The sequence below is a fragment of the Bufo gargarizans genome, chromosome 4, assembly GCF_014858855.1.
Source record: "Bufo gargarizans isolate SCDJY-AF-19 chromosome 4, ASM1485885v1, whole genome shotgun sequence".
NCBI lineage: Eukaryota > Metazoa > Chordata > Amphibia > Anura > Bufonidae > Bufo > Bufo gargarizans.
Genome location: NC_058083.1, coordinates 104,511,842 through 104,531,727, shown reverse-complemented (window position 1 = coordinate 104,531,727; position 19,886 = coordinate 104,511,842). Strand labels below are relative to the sequence as shown.

General features: G+C 47.1%; 1 protein-coding gene across 2 annotated transcripts in view; it reads left to right on the top strand.

Annotated features, from left to right (window-relative positions):
* The window catches only part of LOC122934932 (beta-galactoside alpha-2,6-sialyltransferase 1-like), a 239,285-nt gene extending 219,399 nt beyond the window's left edge, over positions 1-19,886 (top strand). For both annotated transcript variants that reach the window (XM_044290607.1, XM_044290608.1), the window contains 2 exons: positions 16,737-16,911; positions 18,616-19,886. In XM_044290607.1, coding sequence (XP_044146542.1) covers positions 16,737-16,911; positions 18,616-18,866 — 426 coding nt within the window. In that variant the 3' untranslated portion in view covers positions 18,867-19,886. The remainder of the gene's footprint in view (positions 1-16,736; positions 16,912-18,615) is intronic.

The following is a 19,886-nucleotide window of genomic DNA, read 5'->3' as shown; positions in this document are numbered from 1 at the left end:
TGAATGACTACATTTCATATACATGTTTCATCTAAACGCATATTTAAGTGGGGGATGGATGTCTCCTAATACATATGTTGGTTCCATTTTCCACTTCATCTTTTTCTTTTCTCCCCATTCTTTTATTCCTTTATCCATGTTATTTGGGGACCAATATGTCCCCTGTGAATTTATATCTATAATACTATATTTTTACCCCAATATGTGAATATCTAGGATATACAGTACAGACGAAAAGTTTGGACACACCTTCTCATTCAAAGAGTTTTCTTTATTTTCATTTTCATGAATTAACACATGTGGAATTATATACATAATAAAAAAGTGTGAAACAACTAAAAATATGTCATATTCTAGGTTCTTCAAAGTACTCTCTTGGCATTCTCTTGATGAGCTTCAAGAGGTAGTCACCTGAAATGGTCTTCCAACAGTCTTGAAGGAGTTCCCAGAGATGCTTAGCACTTGTTGGCCCTTTTGCCTTCACTCTGCGGTCCAGCTCACCCCAAACCATCTCGATTGGGTTCAGGTCCGGTGACTGTAGAGGCCATCTTGCGCAGCACCCCATCACTCTCCTGCATGGTCAAATAACCCTTACACAGCCTGGAGGTGTGTTTGGGGTCATTGTCCTGTTGAAAAATAAATAATAGTCCAACTAAACGCAAACCGGATGGTATAGCATGCCGCTGCAAGATGCTGTGGTAGCCATGCTGGTTCAGTATGCCTTCAATTTTGAATAAATCCCCAACAGTGTCACCAGCAAAGCACCCCCACACCATCACACCTCCTCCTCCATGCTTCACGGTGGGAACCAGGCATGTAGAGTCCATCCGTTCACCTTTTCTGCGTCGCACAATGACACGGTGGTTGGAACCAAAGATCTGAAATTTGGACTCATTAGACCAAAGCACAGATTTCCACTGGTCTAATGTCCATTCCTTGTGTTCTTTAGCCCAAACAAGTCTCTTCTGTTTGTTGCCTGTCCTTAGCAGTGGTTTCCTAGCAGATATTCTACCATGAAGGCCTGATTCACACAGTCTCCTCTTAACAGTTTTTCCAGAGATGTGTCTGCTGCTAGAACTCTGTGTGGCATTGACCTGGTCTCTAATCTGAGCTGCTGTTAACCTGTGATTTCTGAGGCTGGTGACTCGGATGAACTTATCCTCCGCAGCAGAGGTGACTCTTGGTCTTCCTTTCCTGGGGCGGTCCGCATGTGAGACAGTTTCTTTGTAGCGCTTGATGGTTTTTGTGACTGCACTTGGGGACACTTTCAAAGTTTTCCCAATTTTTCGGACTGACTGACCTTCATTTCTTAAAGTAATGATGGCCACTCGTTTTTCTTTACTTAGCTGCTTTTTTCTTGCCATAATACAAATTCTAACAGTCTATTCAGTAGGACTATCAGCTGTGTATCCACCTGACTTCTCTACAACGCAACTGATGGTCCCAACCCCATTTATAAGGCAAGAAATCCCATTTATTAAACCTGACAGGGCACACCTGTGAAGTGAAAACCATTTCAGGTGACTACCTCATGAAGCTCATCAAGAGAATGCCAAGAGTGTGCAAAGCAGTTATCAAAGCAAAAGGTGGCTACTTTGAAGAACCTAGAATATGACATATTTTCAGTTGTTTCACAGTTTTTTGTTATGTATATAATTCCACATGTGTTAATTCATAGTTTTGATGCCTTCAGTGTGAATCTACAATTTTCATAGTCATGAAAATAAAGAAAACTCTTTGAATGAGAAGGTGTGTCCAAACTTTTGGTCTGTACTGTAGGTATGTGAGTTATATTATAGAATACAAATAATGGACCCCATTGATTGTACCTGTTTTAGTTTAGTCTAGTTTGACCCAGGTTGCTATTGGTAACGCTGGATGCAGAGGTTGTAAGCAGTAACCACCATATATTTGTATCATCAGTGGTGACCTGTGTTGTCAGTCACATACTTCCTGGGGTTGCCTGTGTACAGTGGCGTACATTTCATGATTATCCCTGTATATCTAGCCCATTCATACCATTAAACATATTATCCCTCTGGTGCCTAAGTGATCTTAGATAAGGCAGCGATGTTATAGAGGACTTACCACTCCTTATTGCTGTATCTCCGCTGCCGCTAGCTCTGCCAGTGGGTGTGGCCTTTTCTACTTCAGAGCGGCTCTCGGCGGCCGCTATGGCCGTATTAGAGCTGGAGGCTTTGATCGATCTCGCTGCTCGTGCGCCAACTTCGGCGTGAAGTATCTTCCCTGTGATCTTTGAAAGTGGAAACATGCCGAGTTAAGAGGGCAATCCACTGTTACATTACACATCCTAAGCTCCTGATGACATGTCACCCTGGTGGTGGTGACATAGAAATGCTTCGCGTGAACGCGATATTAGGCAGAGAACTTATGGTCTATATATGACAGGTATTTGCAGTGTGGGGGACGTTATGGGTTACTAGATGTTAAGTGCAGCACATAGAAAGCACTTTGCCTATTAAGAATACGTTCCACACACACCTCCTGTCATCTATAGAGTGCTGCCAACATACGCTGGTGCAAATCTACAGTGCGTCTCTTTAGCCGCTATTTAAAATAAGTGACAGCAGTTTGTACTTTGTGTTTGGAAGCGCTGATTTTAGTGTTCCAATTACACTGGAGTATTAAGTCAAGCTCCTCCTGCTGGATACACTATTTCTGTTACTGTGGATGAGTTTGGCTGCACCATATATATATAACAAAGTGTGAGCCACTCCTCCATAAGTCAGCCTGACAAGTGCAATTCTGGTGGATAGCCACACATTTTAAATGTAATTAAATAAAAGTATTTTTAAGCGTCTCATTCAGGCAGTTAACCCTTTAGTCTCATCAGACCAGAGCATGATGCCTTTTCGCAAACTCATAACGTGCCTTTTTGTTTTTAGCTGAAAGTAATGGCTTTCTTCTGGCCATTCTGACATAAAGCCCAACTCTATGGCGCGTACGGCTTATTGTTGTCCTATGTACAGATACTCCAGTCTCTGCTGTGGAACTCTGCAGCTTTACCTGGGTTACCTTAGGTCTCTGTGCTGCCTCTCTGATTAATGCCCTGCTTGCCCGGTCTGTGAGTTTTGGTGGGCGGCCGTCTCCTGGGGATCATCAAAAATGTTGATATTTTTTGTAACCTAACCCTGACTTCTTAACAACATTGTCCCTTACTTGTTTGGAGAGTTCCTTGGTCTTCATGGCAGTGTTTGGTTAGTGATGCCTCTTGCTTAGGTGTTGTAGACTTTGGGGCCTTTCAAAAAAGGTGTGTATATGTAATGACAGATCATGTGACACTTAGATTGCACACAGGTGGACATCATTTCACTAATTATGTGACTTCTGAAGGTAATTGGTTGCACCAGAGCTTTTTATGGGCTTCCTAACAAAGGGGGTGAATACATACGCACATGGCAATTTTCTGTTTTCTATTTCTAAACAATAGTTTTATTTATATATTTTTCTCATTTAGCTTCACTAACTTAGACTATTGTGTTATGATCCATCACATAAAATTCAGATTAACAAAACATTGAACTTAAGGCTGTAATGTACTAAAATACGAAAAAAGTCAAGGGGGTCAATACTTTTGAAAAGCACTGTAGTTTGCTGCAGATGATAGTTTTCTCATGAGCTTTACTAAATCTTTAGTGACCGCAGTACATGTGTCCATGTTCCTTACAATATCCTGGGAAGGTGTTGTAAACAACCACAGGTTGACATATGCTGCCATAAACTCTGATTCGGATTCTTCTACCATCGCTACCATATCACTGAAGTTCCCTTTTATACTTTTTTGCTTTAGCTTTTATAATTTTTATCTTTAGCATAATGTGCCTTTTTGTTTTTAGCTGAAAGTAATGGCTTTCTTCTGGCCACTCATAAAGCCTAACTCTATGGAGCGTACAGCTTATTGTCGTCCTATGTACAGATACTCCAGTCTCTGCTGTGGAACTCTGCAGCTTTAATAAATTTAGAGAGATGCAGATAATTGTCAGGCGGCACTGCATACACTGATCAGGCCGTATTAGAACCGGGCCACATGCAGTATAAATTGCTTCTCAATGTGGTGCTCGGCAAAACAGTAGCTTGATAGCAGACAAATGGCAAGTAGTAAAGAGAGTTGAAAAAGAAGTTGCGGCACTCACCGAAGTGTGTCAAAGCTTTCTTTTTATTGTAGCTTCCTCAGCAGGTAGCGAACAGGATCCGGGGCGGACACATAGTTGCAGACAGCGACGGCCGTTTCGCGCGCTAGGACGCGCTTCCTCAGGCCACTGATTACGTCATTGCGCTTCCGTGCGCTTTATACAGGTGGAAACAGGGGACGGCCGACGCCGTCAGCAAGTACCTCACTCCACCGGATGTGACGTATAAAATACAAGCAAAACAACAGGTATGATTGCAATCTGGGGATTAATTGAATCAGAAAAAGAAGGGAGCAAGACATATTGAACATGTAGGGAAAGGGCGATTGTACAAGTATACATAAGAAACAAATGGCAAAATGACATCTCTTAAATTGCAGTCTACGAGGGATGAAATAACTGGTATAAGTGGCGGCGATAGATTACGATTCCCGACTAAGGACCATCTACTCGTTATATATATATAAGGGCCTCATCAAATTAGCACAGTTTGCCATGAGAACCAAAAAGGGGGAGGGTTCGCTTCTACATGGGAAGGACAAGTCGCGAAAAAAACACACCGCAAATACGAGCGCATGAAGGTTCATAGAAACACAGACATGTCATTTCTATCATTCATACCCACCGCCTGCATGGCCTGCGTGCGCATGATCCACCTTGCCTCCCTCTGCAGGAGCAGGCGATGCCGGTCACCACCCCGAGGGATGGGGCGGACATGCTCTATGCCTGCAAAGGAGAGGCAACGCGGATACGCGTCGTGGGCCATGCGGACATGCTCTATGAGGCGTGGACTGCCTCTGCCTGATCTAATTGAGCCAATATGTTCGCGAATGCGCTCAAAGAGGGGGCGAATTGTCTTTCCGATGTAGAAGTGTTTACAAGGACAGAAAACCACATACACTACATAGGACGTACGGCAGTTAATAAAATCCCGTACTGTGTGTGATACACCACCTATTGTTAAATACCTAGAGCCGACGTTAAGTGCGCAGAAGGAGCAATGGCCACATCTAAAATTGCCCAAAGGTTTTTTCAACCAAATTTCTTCACGAGGTGAAGAAAAGACACTTCTAACTAACTTGTCTTTAATTGTGGGGCACCTTTTGAATGTGACCAAGGGTCTATTTTCAGTGAAGCTATTAAGAGTGGGGTCTCCCTTGAGAAGGTCCCAATTCCGATTAATAATCTGCCGCGTCATTTCAGCGACCGGGCTGTATTGAAAGGCAAATGCAAAACGTGGGGATTTATTAATGTTACTCCGTTCGGTGAGCAAAGAATTGCGATCAAGTGAAAACGCTTTTAATAAAGCTGCGGAGACTTCTCGCAGTGGATAGCCCCTACTGATGAGTCTGGCTCTGAGTTCCCCAGCTTGGCGGTGAAAACCTTCATCCGTATCATTTATCCTGCGCAGGCGGACGAACTGCCCATATGGAACTGCGCGTTTAACTGAGGGTGGGTGGAAGCTGGTCTGGTGGAGGAGCGAGTTAGTCGCTGTCGGTTTACGGTGGCCACAGGTGTGTACCACTCCATCTTTTACCGTAACATGTACATCTAGAAAATCCAGAGCTTCACCACCAAAATTGATGGTGAACTTCATGTTCATGCGATTGCATGTATTGAGATAATCAACAAATGCACGACACGACTCCTCGCTCCCCGACCAGACCAGAAAAACATCATCCACATATCTTAAAAGAAGGCTAATATGGCTCACATAGGGGTTATCCACTGCGAAAATGTAGGTCTCCTCGAATACCGCCAGGTACAGGTTGGCGAATGTGCACGAGACTGGCGTGCCCATAGCCGTACCTAGTACCTGGCGGTACCACTGTCCATCAAACTGGAAGACATTGTTCGATAGAACAAGGTCCAGTGCCTTGTGGACAAAATCAATGAAGACCCCACTCTTATTGCTTCTACTCAAGACTGTGTCAACAGCCTTCAACCCCAGATCATGGGGGATTCTGGTGTAAAGACTCTCGACATCCAAGGACACGAGACTGAATTCCTCCCGCCACTCTACGCTGCGGAGTGCCCGGAGGAAGTCTCCCGTGTCCTTAAGGTATGTCGGAGTACTCCCTAGTAGTGGTCTAAGGAGCCAGTCAATATAGCCTGATAATGGTTCCAGCACTGAACCGATGCCTGCCACGATAGGACGTCCCGGAGGTCGGGTAAGGGATTTATGGATTTTAGGTACAAAGTACCAAGTGGGAATTTTTGGGAAGGCTGGCACAAGTTTATCCCTAATATTTTTAGGTAAAAATCCGTTATATATGTACTGATCAATAAACCGACAGAGCTTGGAGGATATTTCAGGTATCGGGTTCCCCCTTAACTTCATATAAACTGTGTTATCTCCCAACTGTCTATTGGCCTCCTCCATATAATACTCCCTAGACATCAGGACCACATTCCCTCCCTTGTCGGCCGGCTTAATCACCATATTTTGTTGCTTCTCTAACCACAATAAAGCATGAGATTCTTCCACCGTGAGGTTGGAAGGTGCTGCTGGATACACCAACGCACGCATTTCTTTCAAAACTTGCTTGTGGAACAGATCAATTGGTGAGCCGGCCGGCATGGGAGGAAGGAAGGTGGACCTGATGCCTCCTGTAAATCTACTGAAATGTTGTACTGCGTCTGTGGATTCATCTGGTTCAGTGCTGGAGAGGAAATGGATACAGGAAATTTCTTCATCACTGAATTTATCAGACAGATGAAAGTCAGTAAGTGACATAGTGGCTGGGACCTCCCCCTGTAAGGGCTCGAGGGCCTGGGAGGCGGCTTAAGATATAACTTGCGGATAGACAAGAACAGATCTATCTCAAAATCGACCAGGCTGAACCGCCCAGGTAGGCTGTATCCCAGCCCCCGATTGAGGAGTGGGATACAGCCCTGGGGCAGTTCAAGGCCTGTGAGATTGAGAACCACATTTTCAGGAGGTGTTTGGACAAAGAGTTCGTCAGGAACTACTGTCGCCAGGAGACCTGGCGTCTTCTTCTTGTCGACTTTCTGGTTCCTCTCCCTTGCTGTTCCGCGTCTGCCACGCCCCCTTCTCGTGCCTTTTCTAAAGGGATAGTTGTATCTTCAACTTGATTGGCTTCATTTCCCTCAGAGGCGCTGGATTCTGAGTCGGTGGCCCAGAAATTGTGGCGCCCTCTTCGAGGGGCCCGTTTAGGGCGATTTCGTTTTTTGCCCCAGTCAAAGACACGGTCAGCCTCATAATCACTTTTGTCTCTGATAAATTTGTCCCTCTTTCGGTCTTTAATGTCGGCTTGTGTGGCGAGTAGTTTTTTGTTGAGTCTTCTTTCAAATCCAAGGAATTGCGACTCCATGAGTCGTTTTTTTAACTCCTCCTTTGCCTTGCTTAGTTGTTCTATGACATGGGTATATTCTTGCTGGTCCCGTGTCAGTACCAGTTCCATGATCTCCAAGGAGAATCTTTGATGTGCTAACGAGTAGATGGTCCTTAGTCGGGAATCGTAATCTATCGCCGCCACTTATACCAGTTATTTCATCCCTCGTAGACTGCAATTTAAGAGATGTCATTTTGCCATTTGTTTCTTATGTATACTTGTACAATCGCCCTTTCCCTACATGTTCAATATGTCTTGCTCCCTTCTTTTTCTGATTCAATTAATCCCCAGATTGCAATCATACCTGTTGTTTTGCTTGTATTTTATACGTCACATCCGGTGGAGTGAGGTACTTGCTGACGGCGTCGGCCGTCCCCTGTTTCCACCTGTATAAAGCGCACGGAAGCGCAATGACGTAATCAGTGGCCTGAGGAAGCGCGTCCTAGCGCGCGAAACGGCCGTCGCTGTCTGCAACTATGTGTCCGCCCCGGATCCTGTTCGCTACCTGCTGAGGAAGCTACAATAAAAAGAAAGCTTTGACACACTTCGGTGAGTGCCGCAACTTCTTTTTCAACTCTCTTTACTACTTGCCATTTGAACTCTGCAGCTTTACCTAGGTTACCTTAGGTCTCTGTGCTGCCTCTCTGATTAATGCCCTCCTTGCCTGGTCCATGAGTTTTGGTGGACGGCCGTCTCTTGGCAGGTTTGCCGTTGTGCCATGTTCTTTCCATTTGGTTATGATAGAAACTTTTAAATACATAAAGGGAATCAACAAGGTAAAAGAGGAGAGAATATTTAAAAGTAGAAAAACTGCTACAAGAGGACATAGTTTTAAATTAGAGGGGCAAAGGTTTAAAAGTAATATCAGGAAGTATTACTTTACTGAGAGAGTAGTGGAAGCATGGAATACCCTTCCTGCAGAAGTGGTAGCTGCAAATACAGTGAAGGAGTTTAAGCATGCATGGAATAGGCATAAGGCCATCCGTCATATAAGATAGGGCCAGGGGCTATCCATAGTATTTAGTATATTGGGCAGACTAGATGGGCCAAATGGTTCTTATCTGCTGACACATTCTATGTTTCTATGTTTCTACGAATGTCTTTAATGTATAATTGCCACTTGTGGTCATGGCTACGGCCAAGAGGTATCCGGAAAACCCTAGGGAGAAAACAACGGGAACAACCTAACCCAGCTAGGCGTGTCTTAGCTGACCTCACTAAATGGCTTGTTGTGTGCCCTAAGCCATGATCGTGGGTAGGCCTATAAGTGGGCATACCCTGTGGAAATGAGAAGATAAGGGAGGGAGGGTGGGGCACCTGAAAACACACACCTGTGAGTGAGGGTGTGGCTCGTATATGAAGAGCCTCCGCCCCTCCCACAAATGCAGGCTGACTAATCAGCCTTACCAACTTGTGGTCATGGCTACGGCCAAGAGGTATCCGGAAAACCCTAGGGAGAAAACAACGGGAACAACCTAACCCAGCTAGGCGTGTCTTAGCTGACCTCACTAAATGGCTTGTTGTGTGCCCTAAGCCATGATCGTGGGTAGGCCTATAAGTGGGCAAAAACCAAGCCAAGTAGGGTAGAAGAGGAATTTGAATGGCATGTACAAACTAATCCCCAAGCCAACTGCAAGGCATCCGGGATCTAGAGCGAAAATTCGGGGTATGTGAGGCAAGAGCAGTAGGAAACCTACAACCCATCTTGTGGATGACAAGGCCAGAGACATGATGCTCAATATTGCGGATATTGCACAAAAGCGGAATGGAGGACCGAGAAAACGTTGTGAAATGGATCATAAAAACCAACTGAAACTTGTAAAGTTTGGTTCTAGTGTGAGTACTGGCAATGCCCTAGCGTCAGGAGATCATGGGACCAAAACCTAACTGCCTAGACTATGCAGGAATGAGGGCCAAAAAGAACCATGTAGATAGGAAGAGAATCCTTGAATAGTTACCCAGACAACAGCTATCCGCGCTTTGTTCTACTGTGCGCCCCTGAGAATTGTTTTTACGCTTGAGACGTGAAGACCGACCTACTATCTGAATCTTCTACCGTGAGAAAATGCTGGACCTTGTCCAAAATCCGATTCAGCGTGGTTGTAGGGAGTCGGAGGTTAGTGCGGCAAGAAGCTATGAAGCCATAATATACAAGATTCTGTCTATGCCCTCCCATGAGTGAGGGAATGCAATGCAATGAAGCTACTGGCGAAAATGAATTCCTGGTCGTGGTAAAAAGGCAAAGACTTTGCGTGGGGACCTGGTTGACAAGATATGATCAACTACAATCAGAGACTGAAATGCTAGAGCGAATTGCCCTACTTGTTCTTCCTCTGGCAGGACCTGAACGAAAGCATGAACAATTAAAGAAAGACGAAATATCTGCGTAAGACATGACAATAATGCTGTAGGGCGAACCGGACCAGTTTGCGGTCAAAACATAAAATGAGCGATCAACGTGGATTATTAGGGAAGCAGGTATGTATGCGATACATAGGGGCCATGGGGCCGAAGCAGTCGTCGGGCCCCCGAAGCCATGGGGCCGAAGCAGTCGTCGGCCCCCGAAGCCATAGGGCCGAAGCAGTCGTCGGGCCCCCGAAGCCATAGGGCCGAAGCAGTCATCGGGCCCCCGAAGCCATGGGGCCGAAGCAGTCGTCGGGCCCCCGAAGCCATGGATCAACATGGAGCGATCAACATGTATTATTAGGAAATTAGGGAAGCAGGTATGTGTGCGATACATAGGGGCCAGCCTAGATGCACAGATGGACAACCAACCAGGCAATCAGCCCAGCAGGACTGAAAACAGTCGTCGTGCCCCCGAAGCCAAGGGGCCGAAGCAGGTCGTCGGGCCCCCGAAGCCATGGGGCCGAAGCAGGTCGTCGGGCCCCCGAAGCTATGGGGCCGAAGCAGGTCGTCGGGCCCCCGAAGCCATGGGGCCGAAGCAGGTCGTCGGGCCCCCGAAGCCATGGGGCCGAAGCAGGTCGTCGGGCCCCCGAAGCCATGGGGCCGAAGCAGGTCGTCGGGCCCCCGAAGCCATGGGGCCGAAGCAGGTCGTCGGGCCCCCGAAGCCATGGGGCCGAAGCAGTCGTCGGGCCCCCGAAGCCATGGATCAACATGGAGCGATCAACATGGATTATTAGGAAATTAGGGAAGCAGGTATGTGTGCGATACATAGGGGCCAAATCAGCCTAGATGCACAGATGGACAACCAACCAGGCAATCAGCCCAGCTGGTTTGAAAACAGTCGTCGGGCCCCCGAAGCCATGGGGCCGAAGCAGTCGTCGGGCCCCCGAAGCCATGGGGCCGAAGCAGTCGTCGGGCCCCCAAAGCCATGGGGCCGAAGCAGTCGTCGGGCCCCCGAAGCCATGGGGCCGAAGCAGTCATCGGGCCCCCGAAGCCATGGGGCCGAAGCAGTCGTCGGGCCCCCGAAGCCATGGGGCCGAAGCAGTCGTCGGGCCCCCGAAGCCATGGGGCCGAAGCAGTCGTCGGGCCCCCGAAGCCATGGGGCCGAAGCAGTCGTCGGGCCCCCGAAGCCATGGGGCCGAAGCAGTCGTCGGGCCCCCGAAGCCATGGGGCCGAAGCAGTCGTCGGGCCCCCGAAGCCATGGGGCCGAAGCAGTCGTCGGGCCCCCGAAGCCATGGGGCCGAAGCAGTCGTCGGGCCCCCGAAGCCATGGAGCTGAAGCAGTCGTCGGGCCCCCGAAGCCATGGGGCCGAAGCAGTCGTCGGGCCCCCGAAGCCATGGGGCCGAAGCAGTCGTCGGGCCCCCGAAGCCATGGGGCCGAAGCAGTCGTCGGGCCCCCGAAGCCATGGGGCCGAAGCAGTCGTCGGGCCCCCAAAGCCATGGGGCCGAAGCAGTCGTCGGGCCCCCGAAGCCATGGGGCCGAAGCAGTCGTCGGGCCCCCGAAGCCATGGGGCCGAAGCAGTCGTCGGGCCCCCGAAGCCATGGGAGCCGAAGCAGTCGTCGGGCCCCCGAAGCCATGGGGCCGAAGCAGTCGTCGGGCCCCCGAAGCCATGGGGCCGAAGCAGTCGTCGGGCCCCCGAAGCCATGGGGCCGAAGCAGTCATCGGGCCCCCGAAGCCATGGGCCGAAGCAGTCGTCGGGCCCCCGAAGCCATGGGGCCGAAGCAGTCGTCGGGCCCCTAAAGCCATGGGGCCGAAGCAGTCGTCGGGCCCCCAAAGCCATTTTTTTTTTTTTTTTTTAAGAATTATAACTATGAAAAGTGACATGAATAAGGTGCACGTGAATTAAACCATGAGCCTGACCGATGTGGCAGGTGATACCCAAGATAAACTACGTGGCCTGAATAACATGCAAGGCGAAATATCGTTGGGAACGAGACCTGACCAACGTGGAAGGTGACCCCAATAGTTCAACTGCATGACCTGAAAAGACGAAGGGAAACGTGACAGAAAATGGAGATAATAACGGACATTAACTCAAATTAATAACATAAGCAGGTAAAGATATGAGTCATTCAAAAGCATAGCTGCACAGGTGGACAGACAACCATTGGTCAGACCCCTGAAGCCATGGGGCTGAAGCAACCACCAGGGGCCCATGGGGCCGGGCAGCCGCCGGGATGCGAACCTTAGAATTAAGGACGGCTGGGGAAAAGATTGGGCCTTAACCCAACGGGTTTAGTAAGCAACCGGGACTCGAGAACCTAGAAAGACAAAGACATGGACTCGCATAACCTCCAACAGAAACCTGGGACACTAACCAGCCTACAACCATGTCGTACCCTTAACAAACAAAACATGAAAAGCGGTCAAGGGGCCCCCGGAGCCATGAGGCCGGATCGGTCATAGGGCCCCCGAAGCCAGAGGGATGACGTTGCGGTGACGATAAGTAATTAAAACGTAAGCCGGACCTGATGGCATATGAAGCGACTTGAATGATTGGATTGGTTAGAAGGTGGCCTAAGGAACATGACTGCCAACAGGCGGTAAAAATATAGACATTAGTAATCCGAAGCACGTGCATACATAAAACACTAACCACCGCGAACCATAAACGTAAACATGAAATGCCTGGGGCATTGCGAGTTCGCTAAGAGAAGTCTCATATCGTGACAAACAAATGAACAGCTTGTGCAAACATAGCAGAAAACGTACTCCTATCGGCCCACTGACCTCCGCTGAGGAGCTGTTTGGTGAACTGGGGCAGGAGACCAGTCTGAGTAAATACGAAACAGGATTAAACAGAAACTAGGCCTATGGAATGTGACAGACCACCGAGGAAGGGAACGTAAGCCTGAAAAGAACGCAGTTATGTTTGTCAGGAGAGAGGTACCAGAGCGGTGGGTGCAGACTGCCCCGGTGAGATTGAGCAAAACCATGATGTAGCAATAAACAGGAGAATGCAGCTTGAGTGGGAGCAGAGTACAACACATGATGTAACAACAAATGGGTGAATGCAGCTTTGGATGTGAGTGGTACCTAAAAACATGGTATAGGCGCATGAAAAGCATGGTATAAAGACGTATAAATGCAACCTGAAAGTGAGCAGAGTATTGACGTGATGCGAAAGCAGACATGTGGACCCAGCTCTAGTAGTGAAAGAAGTATAGGACAAGATGTGAAAAGCAGACATGCGGACGCAGCTTTGGATGTGAACGGAATATTAACTTGATGTGACCGCAGACATGGAAAGCGGCTTTGGTGAGTGGGGTATACAACCTGGTGTAGCAGTAGAACTGTGAACACAACTTTGGGTATAAGCAGAGCATGAAGATTGGTATAAACGCAGCTCTGGTTGTGAGTGGAGCAAGGTGGGAACACCAGGGTGGTGCGTCCAGAGCATGAAAACGGAGTAACAGTAGCAGCTATGGCTGTAAGCCGAGTATACAACATGTAATAACAGGCATGTAATACGGATCCGGCTGTCGGCTGGGGATGGAATGAGATGTAACAGCCAACAGGTGAGCGCAGCTTGAGTGTGAGACCAATCTGAGTGAATACGAACCAAGAGTAGAAAAGTGCAGTACAGTGAAGACGTGCCGATGCAGCATAAGACATTAAATAAAAGCCGAAAGTGTAAATGCCGCTCAGGATAACAGCGGAGCATGAAAGTATGAGATTGTGGAGAAGCTCTGCCTGTATATTTATGTTTAAATTGTACTGGAGCTGTCATTTGGCATTCTGGGCACTAGAGGCTGCTGTTTTGCAGCACAGTCAGCATGCTTCTGGGTGAACCAGTAAGTGTTGATCTGACATGGTGGAAGGATTGTGCTGTGAGGGGCTGAATCCGATTCCATCCTGGCTTGCAGATGTCCGGCAGTGAATGGATACTCAAAGGAAGGAGAACATCTGCTGTCCCCTGTCTGGATCCAGCACTTTGAAAGAGAGGTTGTCCCAGGAAGACCAGTTCCAGTGTGTGGACAGAAAACCTTAGCATCAAGCAAGGCCGCACGGTTGCTGAGAGCTTGGTGGCCATCCTGGGTAAGCGGCATCCTAGGGCCCAGAACGGATGCAGGTCAGTACATCTGATTACCAATTGTACTTCACTGTTTGGCGCCTAAAGTAACAGAGACTAGCCTAGGCCTTGTATGCGCTAGTTAGATAGGGTTATAGCTTTGTTAGGCCTTACTGTACTAGACTGCAGTGCAGTAATTGACTTGCAGGCTCTGCTGCGTCTGCCACCGGTTAGGTGTGTCTTCTATAGCGGCACAGTGCGACTTGTAGGCTCAGCTGTGTACGCCAGCAGGCTAGGCCTGTCCCTCGGACAGGGACGGTGACTGTGGGCCTGGGGTATTACTTATACTGTTTGTACTTGTGTTAATACTGTTTCCAAAGTAAAGTTTATATTCTTGCATATAAAGCTGGTGTCAGTGATGCTTCCATGTCTGTGACTTTGCTGTATCCTGGGGAGCCCACCCCGGTACACGGCTTACGAAAGTGAAATACATGAAGTTTAAAGATGGTGGTAGCGGGGGGAAGAAGGGGGGGGGGGGAGACACATGGCAAGGAACAGCTACAGCAAAAGGCCTAAACAATAAACGCTGCGTCCGATCTCCAAACATGACGTCAGGTGCAGCCCGGGTAACTCTTACTTCAGCCGGATTGCTGTAAAGAAACTTTTCATACGAGACGAACGAAGCAAAGTGAAACTTGTAAGATTTATAGGAACCAACTCTTATTACCAACAGACAAAAATGAAAAGCAAATGGAAGTATTTAGGCCCAAACGAGCAAACCTGAGGTAGCAGATTCTGAGGCGAAGCCTCCCGTTCGCTAGCAAAGTCGGATCCGACCGGCCTGGAGAGACGGCCCCGGCCCAACCTACTTACGTAGTATGGCGCGTGCATGCTAAGGTAGCAGAGAGCAAAATAACAAGCTCCATGCTGCAAAGAAAGACTCCTACCACCAGAGAACCTAGTGTGCTAATGACACCCAGCGGCAGCTGTGCACCTGAAAACACACACCTGTGAGTGAGGGTGTGGCTCGTATATGAAGAGCCTCCGCCCCTCCCACAAATGCAGGCTGACTAATCAGCCTTACCAACCTATCATACATCCGGGCAAACTTTTTCTCCTTTAATGCTGCCTCTTGCTCTAAATTTTCCAGCATTTTTGAGATCTGTTTTCTGGCACGTGATGAACATCTTTGTTCATCTGCTTGGGCTATATTTGTTTGAGGCTAGACTAATGCTGCATCAGACTCTTCTACCTCAGACAGGTTCCCTTGCTCTTCAACTTCTACTCTATCTATCTTTGTATCCTCTAACAGTGGCATGGTAATACTATGTGTTTCTGCCCAGTCCTTGAGGGCCACCTTATGGAACATAAAATTGTCCTCCCTTATGTACCCTCCATGTACCTTTACCCTCACTTGTTATATGTGTGTTGTGAGTTTTATTCAATAGCACTGTATATATATGTATATATATATATATATATATATATATACAGTGCTGCCCATAATTATTCATACCCATGGCAAATTAAGCTTAAAGGGTTTCTACCACATCGTTTTGACAAATTTAGCTGTCAGACACTAGCGATCCGCTAGTGTCTGCTCTACCAAACAATGCTATTATAATAGCGTTTTGTGCAGCCGTTTCCATAAAAAATGAACTTTTATTGATATGCTAATGAGCCTCTAGGTGCTATGGGGGCATCTTTTTAGCACCTAGAGGCTTGGTCTACCTTCACAAAATGCCGCCCAGCGCGTCCCTCCAGCCCGCCCATCTCCTCTGGATGGCGGGCCTGCGCGTCTTCGGCGCAGGCGCAGTGAATGTCTGACCGCTCCCTGCACAGACATCTCCACTGCGCCTGCGCCGATGACCGAGATGTCTGTGCAGGCAGCGGTCAGACATTCACTGCGCCGAAGACAGATGCGCACGGCGCAGGCGCGAGAATTTGTCCGCTGACTCAGAGGTAGGATCGCATTCCAGAGGAGATGGGTGGGCTGGAGGGTCGCGCTGGGCGGCATTTTGTGAAGGTAGACCGAGCCTCTAGGTGCTGAAAAGATGCCCGCATAGCACCTAGAGGCTCATTAGCATATCAATAAAAGCTAGTTTTTTATGGAAACGGCTGCACAAAAAGCTATTATAATAGCATTGTTTGGTAGAGCAGACACGGATCGCTAGTGTCTGACAGCTAAATTTGTCAAAACGATGTGGTAGAAACCCTTTAAAGTTACTTTTATTCAACCAGCAAGTATTTTTTTGACGGGAAATGACATAGGTGTCTCCCAAAACATAATAAGACGATGTATAAGAGGCATTATTGTGGAAAAAAAAATATTTCTCAGCTTTTATTTGCATTTGAGCAAAAAATACAAGATGTTCTGCACTGTGGAAAATCTCAGAGGATGTGGTCGGAAGCCAAAAGTGACACCTGTGCTGGCCAGGAGGATAGTTAGAGAGGTCTGGATATGCTGCCAAATCCCCCTATTACTCCTCCTATCACTACACTCAATTTATTGCTAGTGAGCCAGGAGTCCAGCCGTATTCAGGTAGGAGACACCGTTGACACATTTACCACTGCCATACAGAGACATTACACCACTCTGGCATTCCTAACCTGGGACGTGCGTTATAAGACCTTGGGAGGGCCCTGTGATAGTACCCTGCGCACGTTCCAATTGGCGTCACGAACAACTACAAAACATAGACTATAATTTGCACCTGACCCAGACATTGCATCAGTTAGCGTCAGTGTGTATACCCCATATCCTGTTCAATACATATATATATAGTCTATTGATTGTCTCATTTTTCTCCTAAGTGGTATAAGAAGCCGGAATTCAAATTCTTTGAGCCATATAGGAAACATCGAATAGCGAACCCAAAGCAGCTGTTTTATATCCTGAAACCACAAACACTTTGGCAACTGTGGAACATCATTCAAGAGAACTCACCAGAACAAATCCAACCAAATCCTCCATCATCAGGGTCTATCGGTGAGAATATAGAAAATAGTTGTTTTTTTTTTACAAATTCAAAATGTGGTAGATGAGATGAGTTTTTCCTTTATACATTTCCTTCCTTCTGTATCCACTCCTGTGTTTGGCTAAAAAAAACTGTCGGTGTGAATCCAGCCTTGGGCTTTATACAAACACATCTTCAATTTGTAAGTAGTGTTCCCATTCAAGTGCATGAGACCTCTACTGTACCCCAGTCTGCCTGAGAGGCATCTGGAGGTTTTTGTTCAGTCGGATTCCATACAGAATTTTTCATTCTCCTTCTATGTACAGAGCTATGCTCCCCATTGTTTATACTGGAGAATATCTTTGCTTATTAGGCACCCAATGGAGTCTGTGTGGTGGCACATGAAGGTAATGTTGCCCCATACTAGGCAGCTGTGTGGCCTCTGTGCACTGCCATACAGTCTCTTTGCATATGGCTCTGCTGTGTGAATTGTACCTTCATAGTATCAAATGAATAACCTTTCTGAACTCATAGGGGCTCTATTTACTAAAGACTGATGTTTCACACACCAGTCTTAGTAAAAAGCCCGCTACAGTAAGAAGTGACCCATTTATTATGAGATACAGGCCTCTTAATAAATGTGTTAAAGGACACATTTATTAAATGGACATATCCCCTTCTTCTTCCCCCACTCAGCCCCTCTGACATGAGCATCGGGGAATTTCATGGGGAATTGCGCAAAGCAAGGGCTATTTTGTTTACATTTTTACACTGCTAGGCAGAGGCTTTCACCTAGCAATGTTCCTGGCGACATCACCAGCACTAATGGACAGGCGTTAGCTCTGCCCTAACCATTTTACAAGCTAGGGCATCTCTAAAGCCCGGCCATTACTGTCAGTGACATCACTGGGCTTACTGCTAGGCGGAAGCTCCCTCCTAGCTAACCCATGGAGAGCCTGGTGCGTTACCGAATCTCCAGAAAAAGCCCTTGCAGGGCCTTGCAGGGCAAGGGAAAGCATCAGAGCATAAAATGCTCTGATGCTCATGTCAGATGGGCTGCCCGGGTGAAAATGGGGATGTATCCAGGTTCAGTTCTGAACCACGGCAACCCCTTTAAATCTGTGATGGCCTGTATACTAGAAAGTTTTCTGTTATAATGTGCGCAATATTTTTGGTGCTAATACTAGTAAATTCATTGGGCTGTGGTGCCCCTGCGCATCTTATAAACTCTGCCCACTTAACCAAAAAGTGGTGACAGCGGTGGAGAAAGGCAAAAAGTTGCACATGTTTGTTCAAAATGTTATTCGTCCAAAATATCCCAACTTTTGTATGCTATAAAACTTGCACATAACCTTTATAGAGGACCCCTAGAGCCACTTGCTAATCCTACAAGCACTTATTAATGATTATGTAAAAGGGACAGAAATATAGAGTGAAGCTTGGCATGCACAGCAATAGAGGGTGTACAGGCAGAATAGCTCCATAACAATGTCACCTGGCAGAATCAACATGGCAGCACACGGGAGCCATATAGCCACCGTTCATGGCAATAAAGCCTCCGTGTCCATGGGGATGACCCATCCAAGTTCACTTCACTTCTGCTGGCCTAATTTTCCTTTTTTTTCTTTCTAATTAGCCCTTTAAACTGTTTTCTCACAGTACAATTTAGTGAAGTACAATTTAGAAGACTATGAGACAACAATTTGAACCAATGAATATTTGTTCTCTCCGTACAGGGATCCTGTTGATGATGAATATTTGTGAGAAAGTCAACGTCTATGAATTTCTGCCATCTTTACGTCAAACAGACCGGTGTTATTATTTCAAACCAAACGTTGACTCTGCCTGTACTTTTGGAGCTTACCATCCACTTATCTACGAGAAAAATTTATTTAAAAAACTCAACCAAGGAACTAAGGAAGATGTTTATGAGAAAGGCAAAGTGACCTTGCCTGGAATGAGGCAGCATTTGCCTAAAGCAGGGTAGCGAATATGGAGGATCATTTAGACCGGTCTTAATAAGGCCCTGCGCTGACAGTGGACCCGCCAATGTTATTTAGAGGCGCCAGCCTTTACATATCTTTGGCGGATCCACCGCTGCTTCTAAATCTACTCCAGCTCCCTTGTTGGCGTAGATTTAGACCATTCTCTATGCCTAAAACAGACATAGAAAATGATGAATAAGATGGGCCTGCCAACCCGTCCCCTTTCCTTGGCCACGCCACAACCACTTTTGTAGACCTTGAGTGAGCGGAGAAAAGTCGCAGATTGTGGCGCAAAGAACCTTTGCACCACAATCTGCTCCAGAAATACACCTAATATAGACATATTTCCTTAAGTCAATGACTAACAGAAGTGGAAGATTATAGGTTGTGCAGACTAACAAATCCAGGAAAGACGTTCTTACCATATCTCAAGTGAACTGATGCACCTCACATGCACTGCAATCTATTTCTTGCTGATTACTGCATATACCGGTAGGGCAAACTTGTTTAGCAGCGCCATACAGAGAAAGTCATCACTGACATAATTCATCCAATTAAAGGGAACCTGTCACCTCCTAAAGGCATGTAAACTCGCCAGCAGTGCCTCAGGGTAGCCCGCAGTGTGATACTAATCATACTTTTCATCCTGCAGCCCGATGCTGCATAAGGTCAGAAAACGATCTTTTATCCTCCGTCCGGGCTAATTTGCACGTCAGCTTGCAGTGAAGGGGGCAGCGGCCAACTTGCTTCAAGTCAAGGTAACTACGCCCCCTCTTGACTTTGAGTGACGCCCCCTCTTGACTTTCCGAAGTCTCGCGGATGTGTGGTGCCCTCTGTTTTACTGCGCAATCCCATCGTTGCTCACATTATAAAGTGAATAAATGTGAGGTACCCAGTGTTCTGTTATCCTTCATTTTCTTCCTCCCTCCCGTTTTGCCTGCGAGTTCTCAAAGTAAAATGTTGTTGGGCATCTTCTTACGCAATTTGTCCAAGTCTAAATAAAATTTAGATTTGTTTGAATA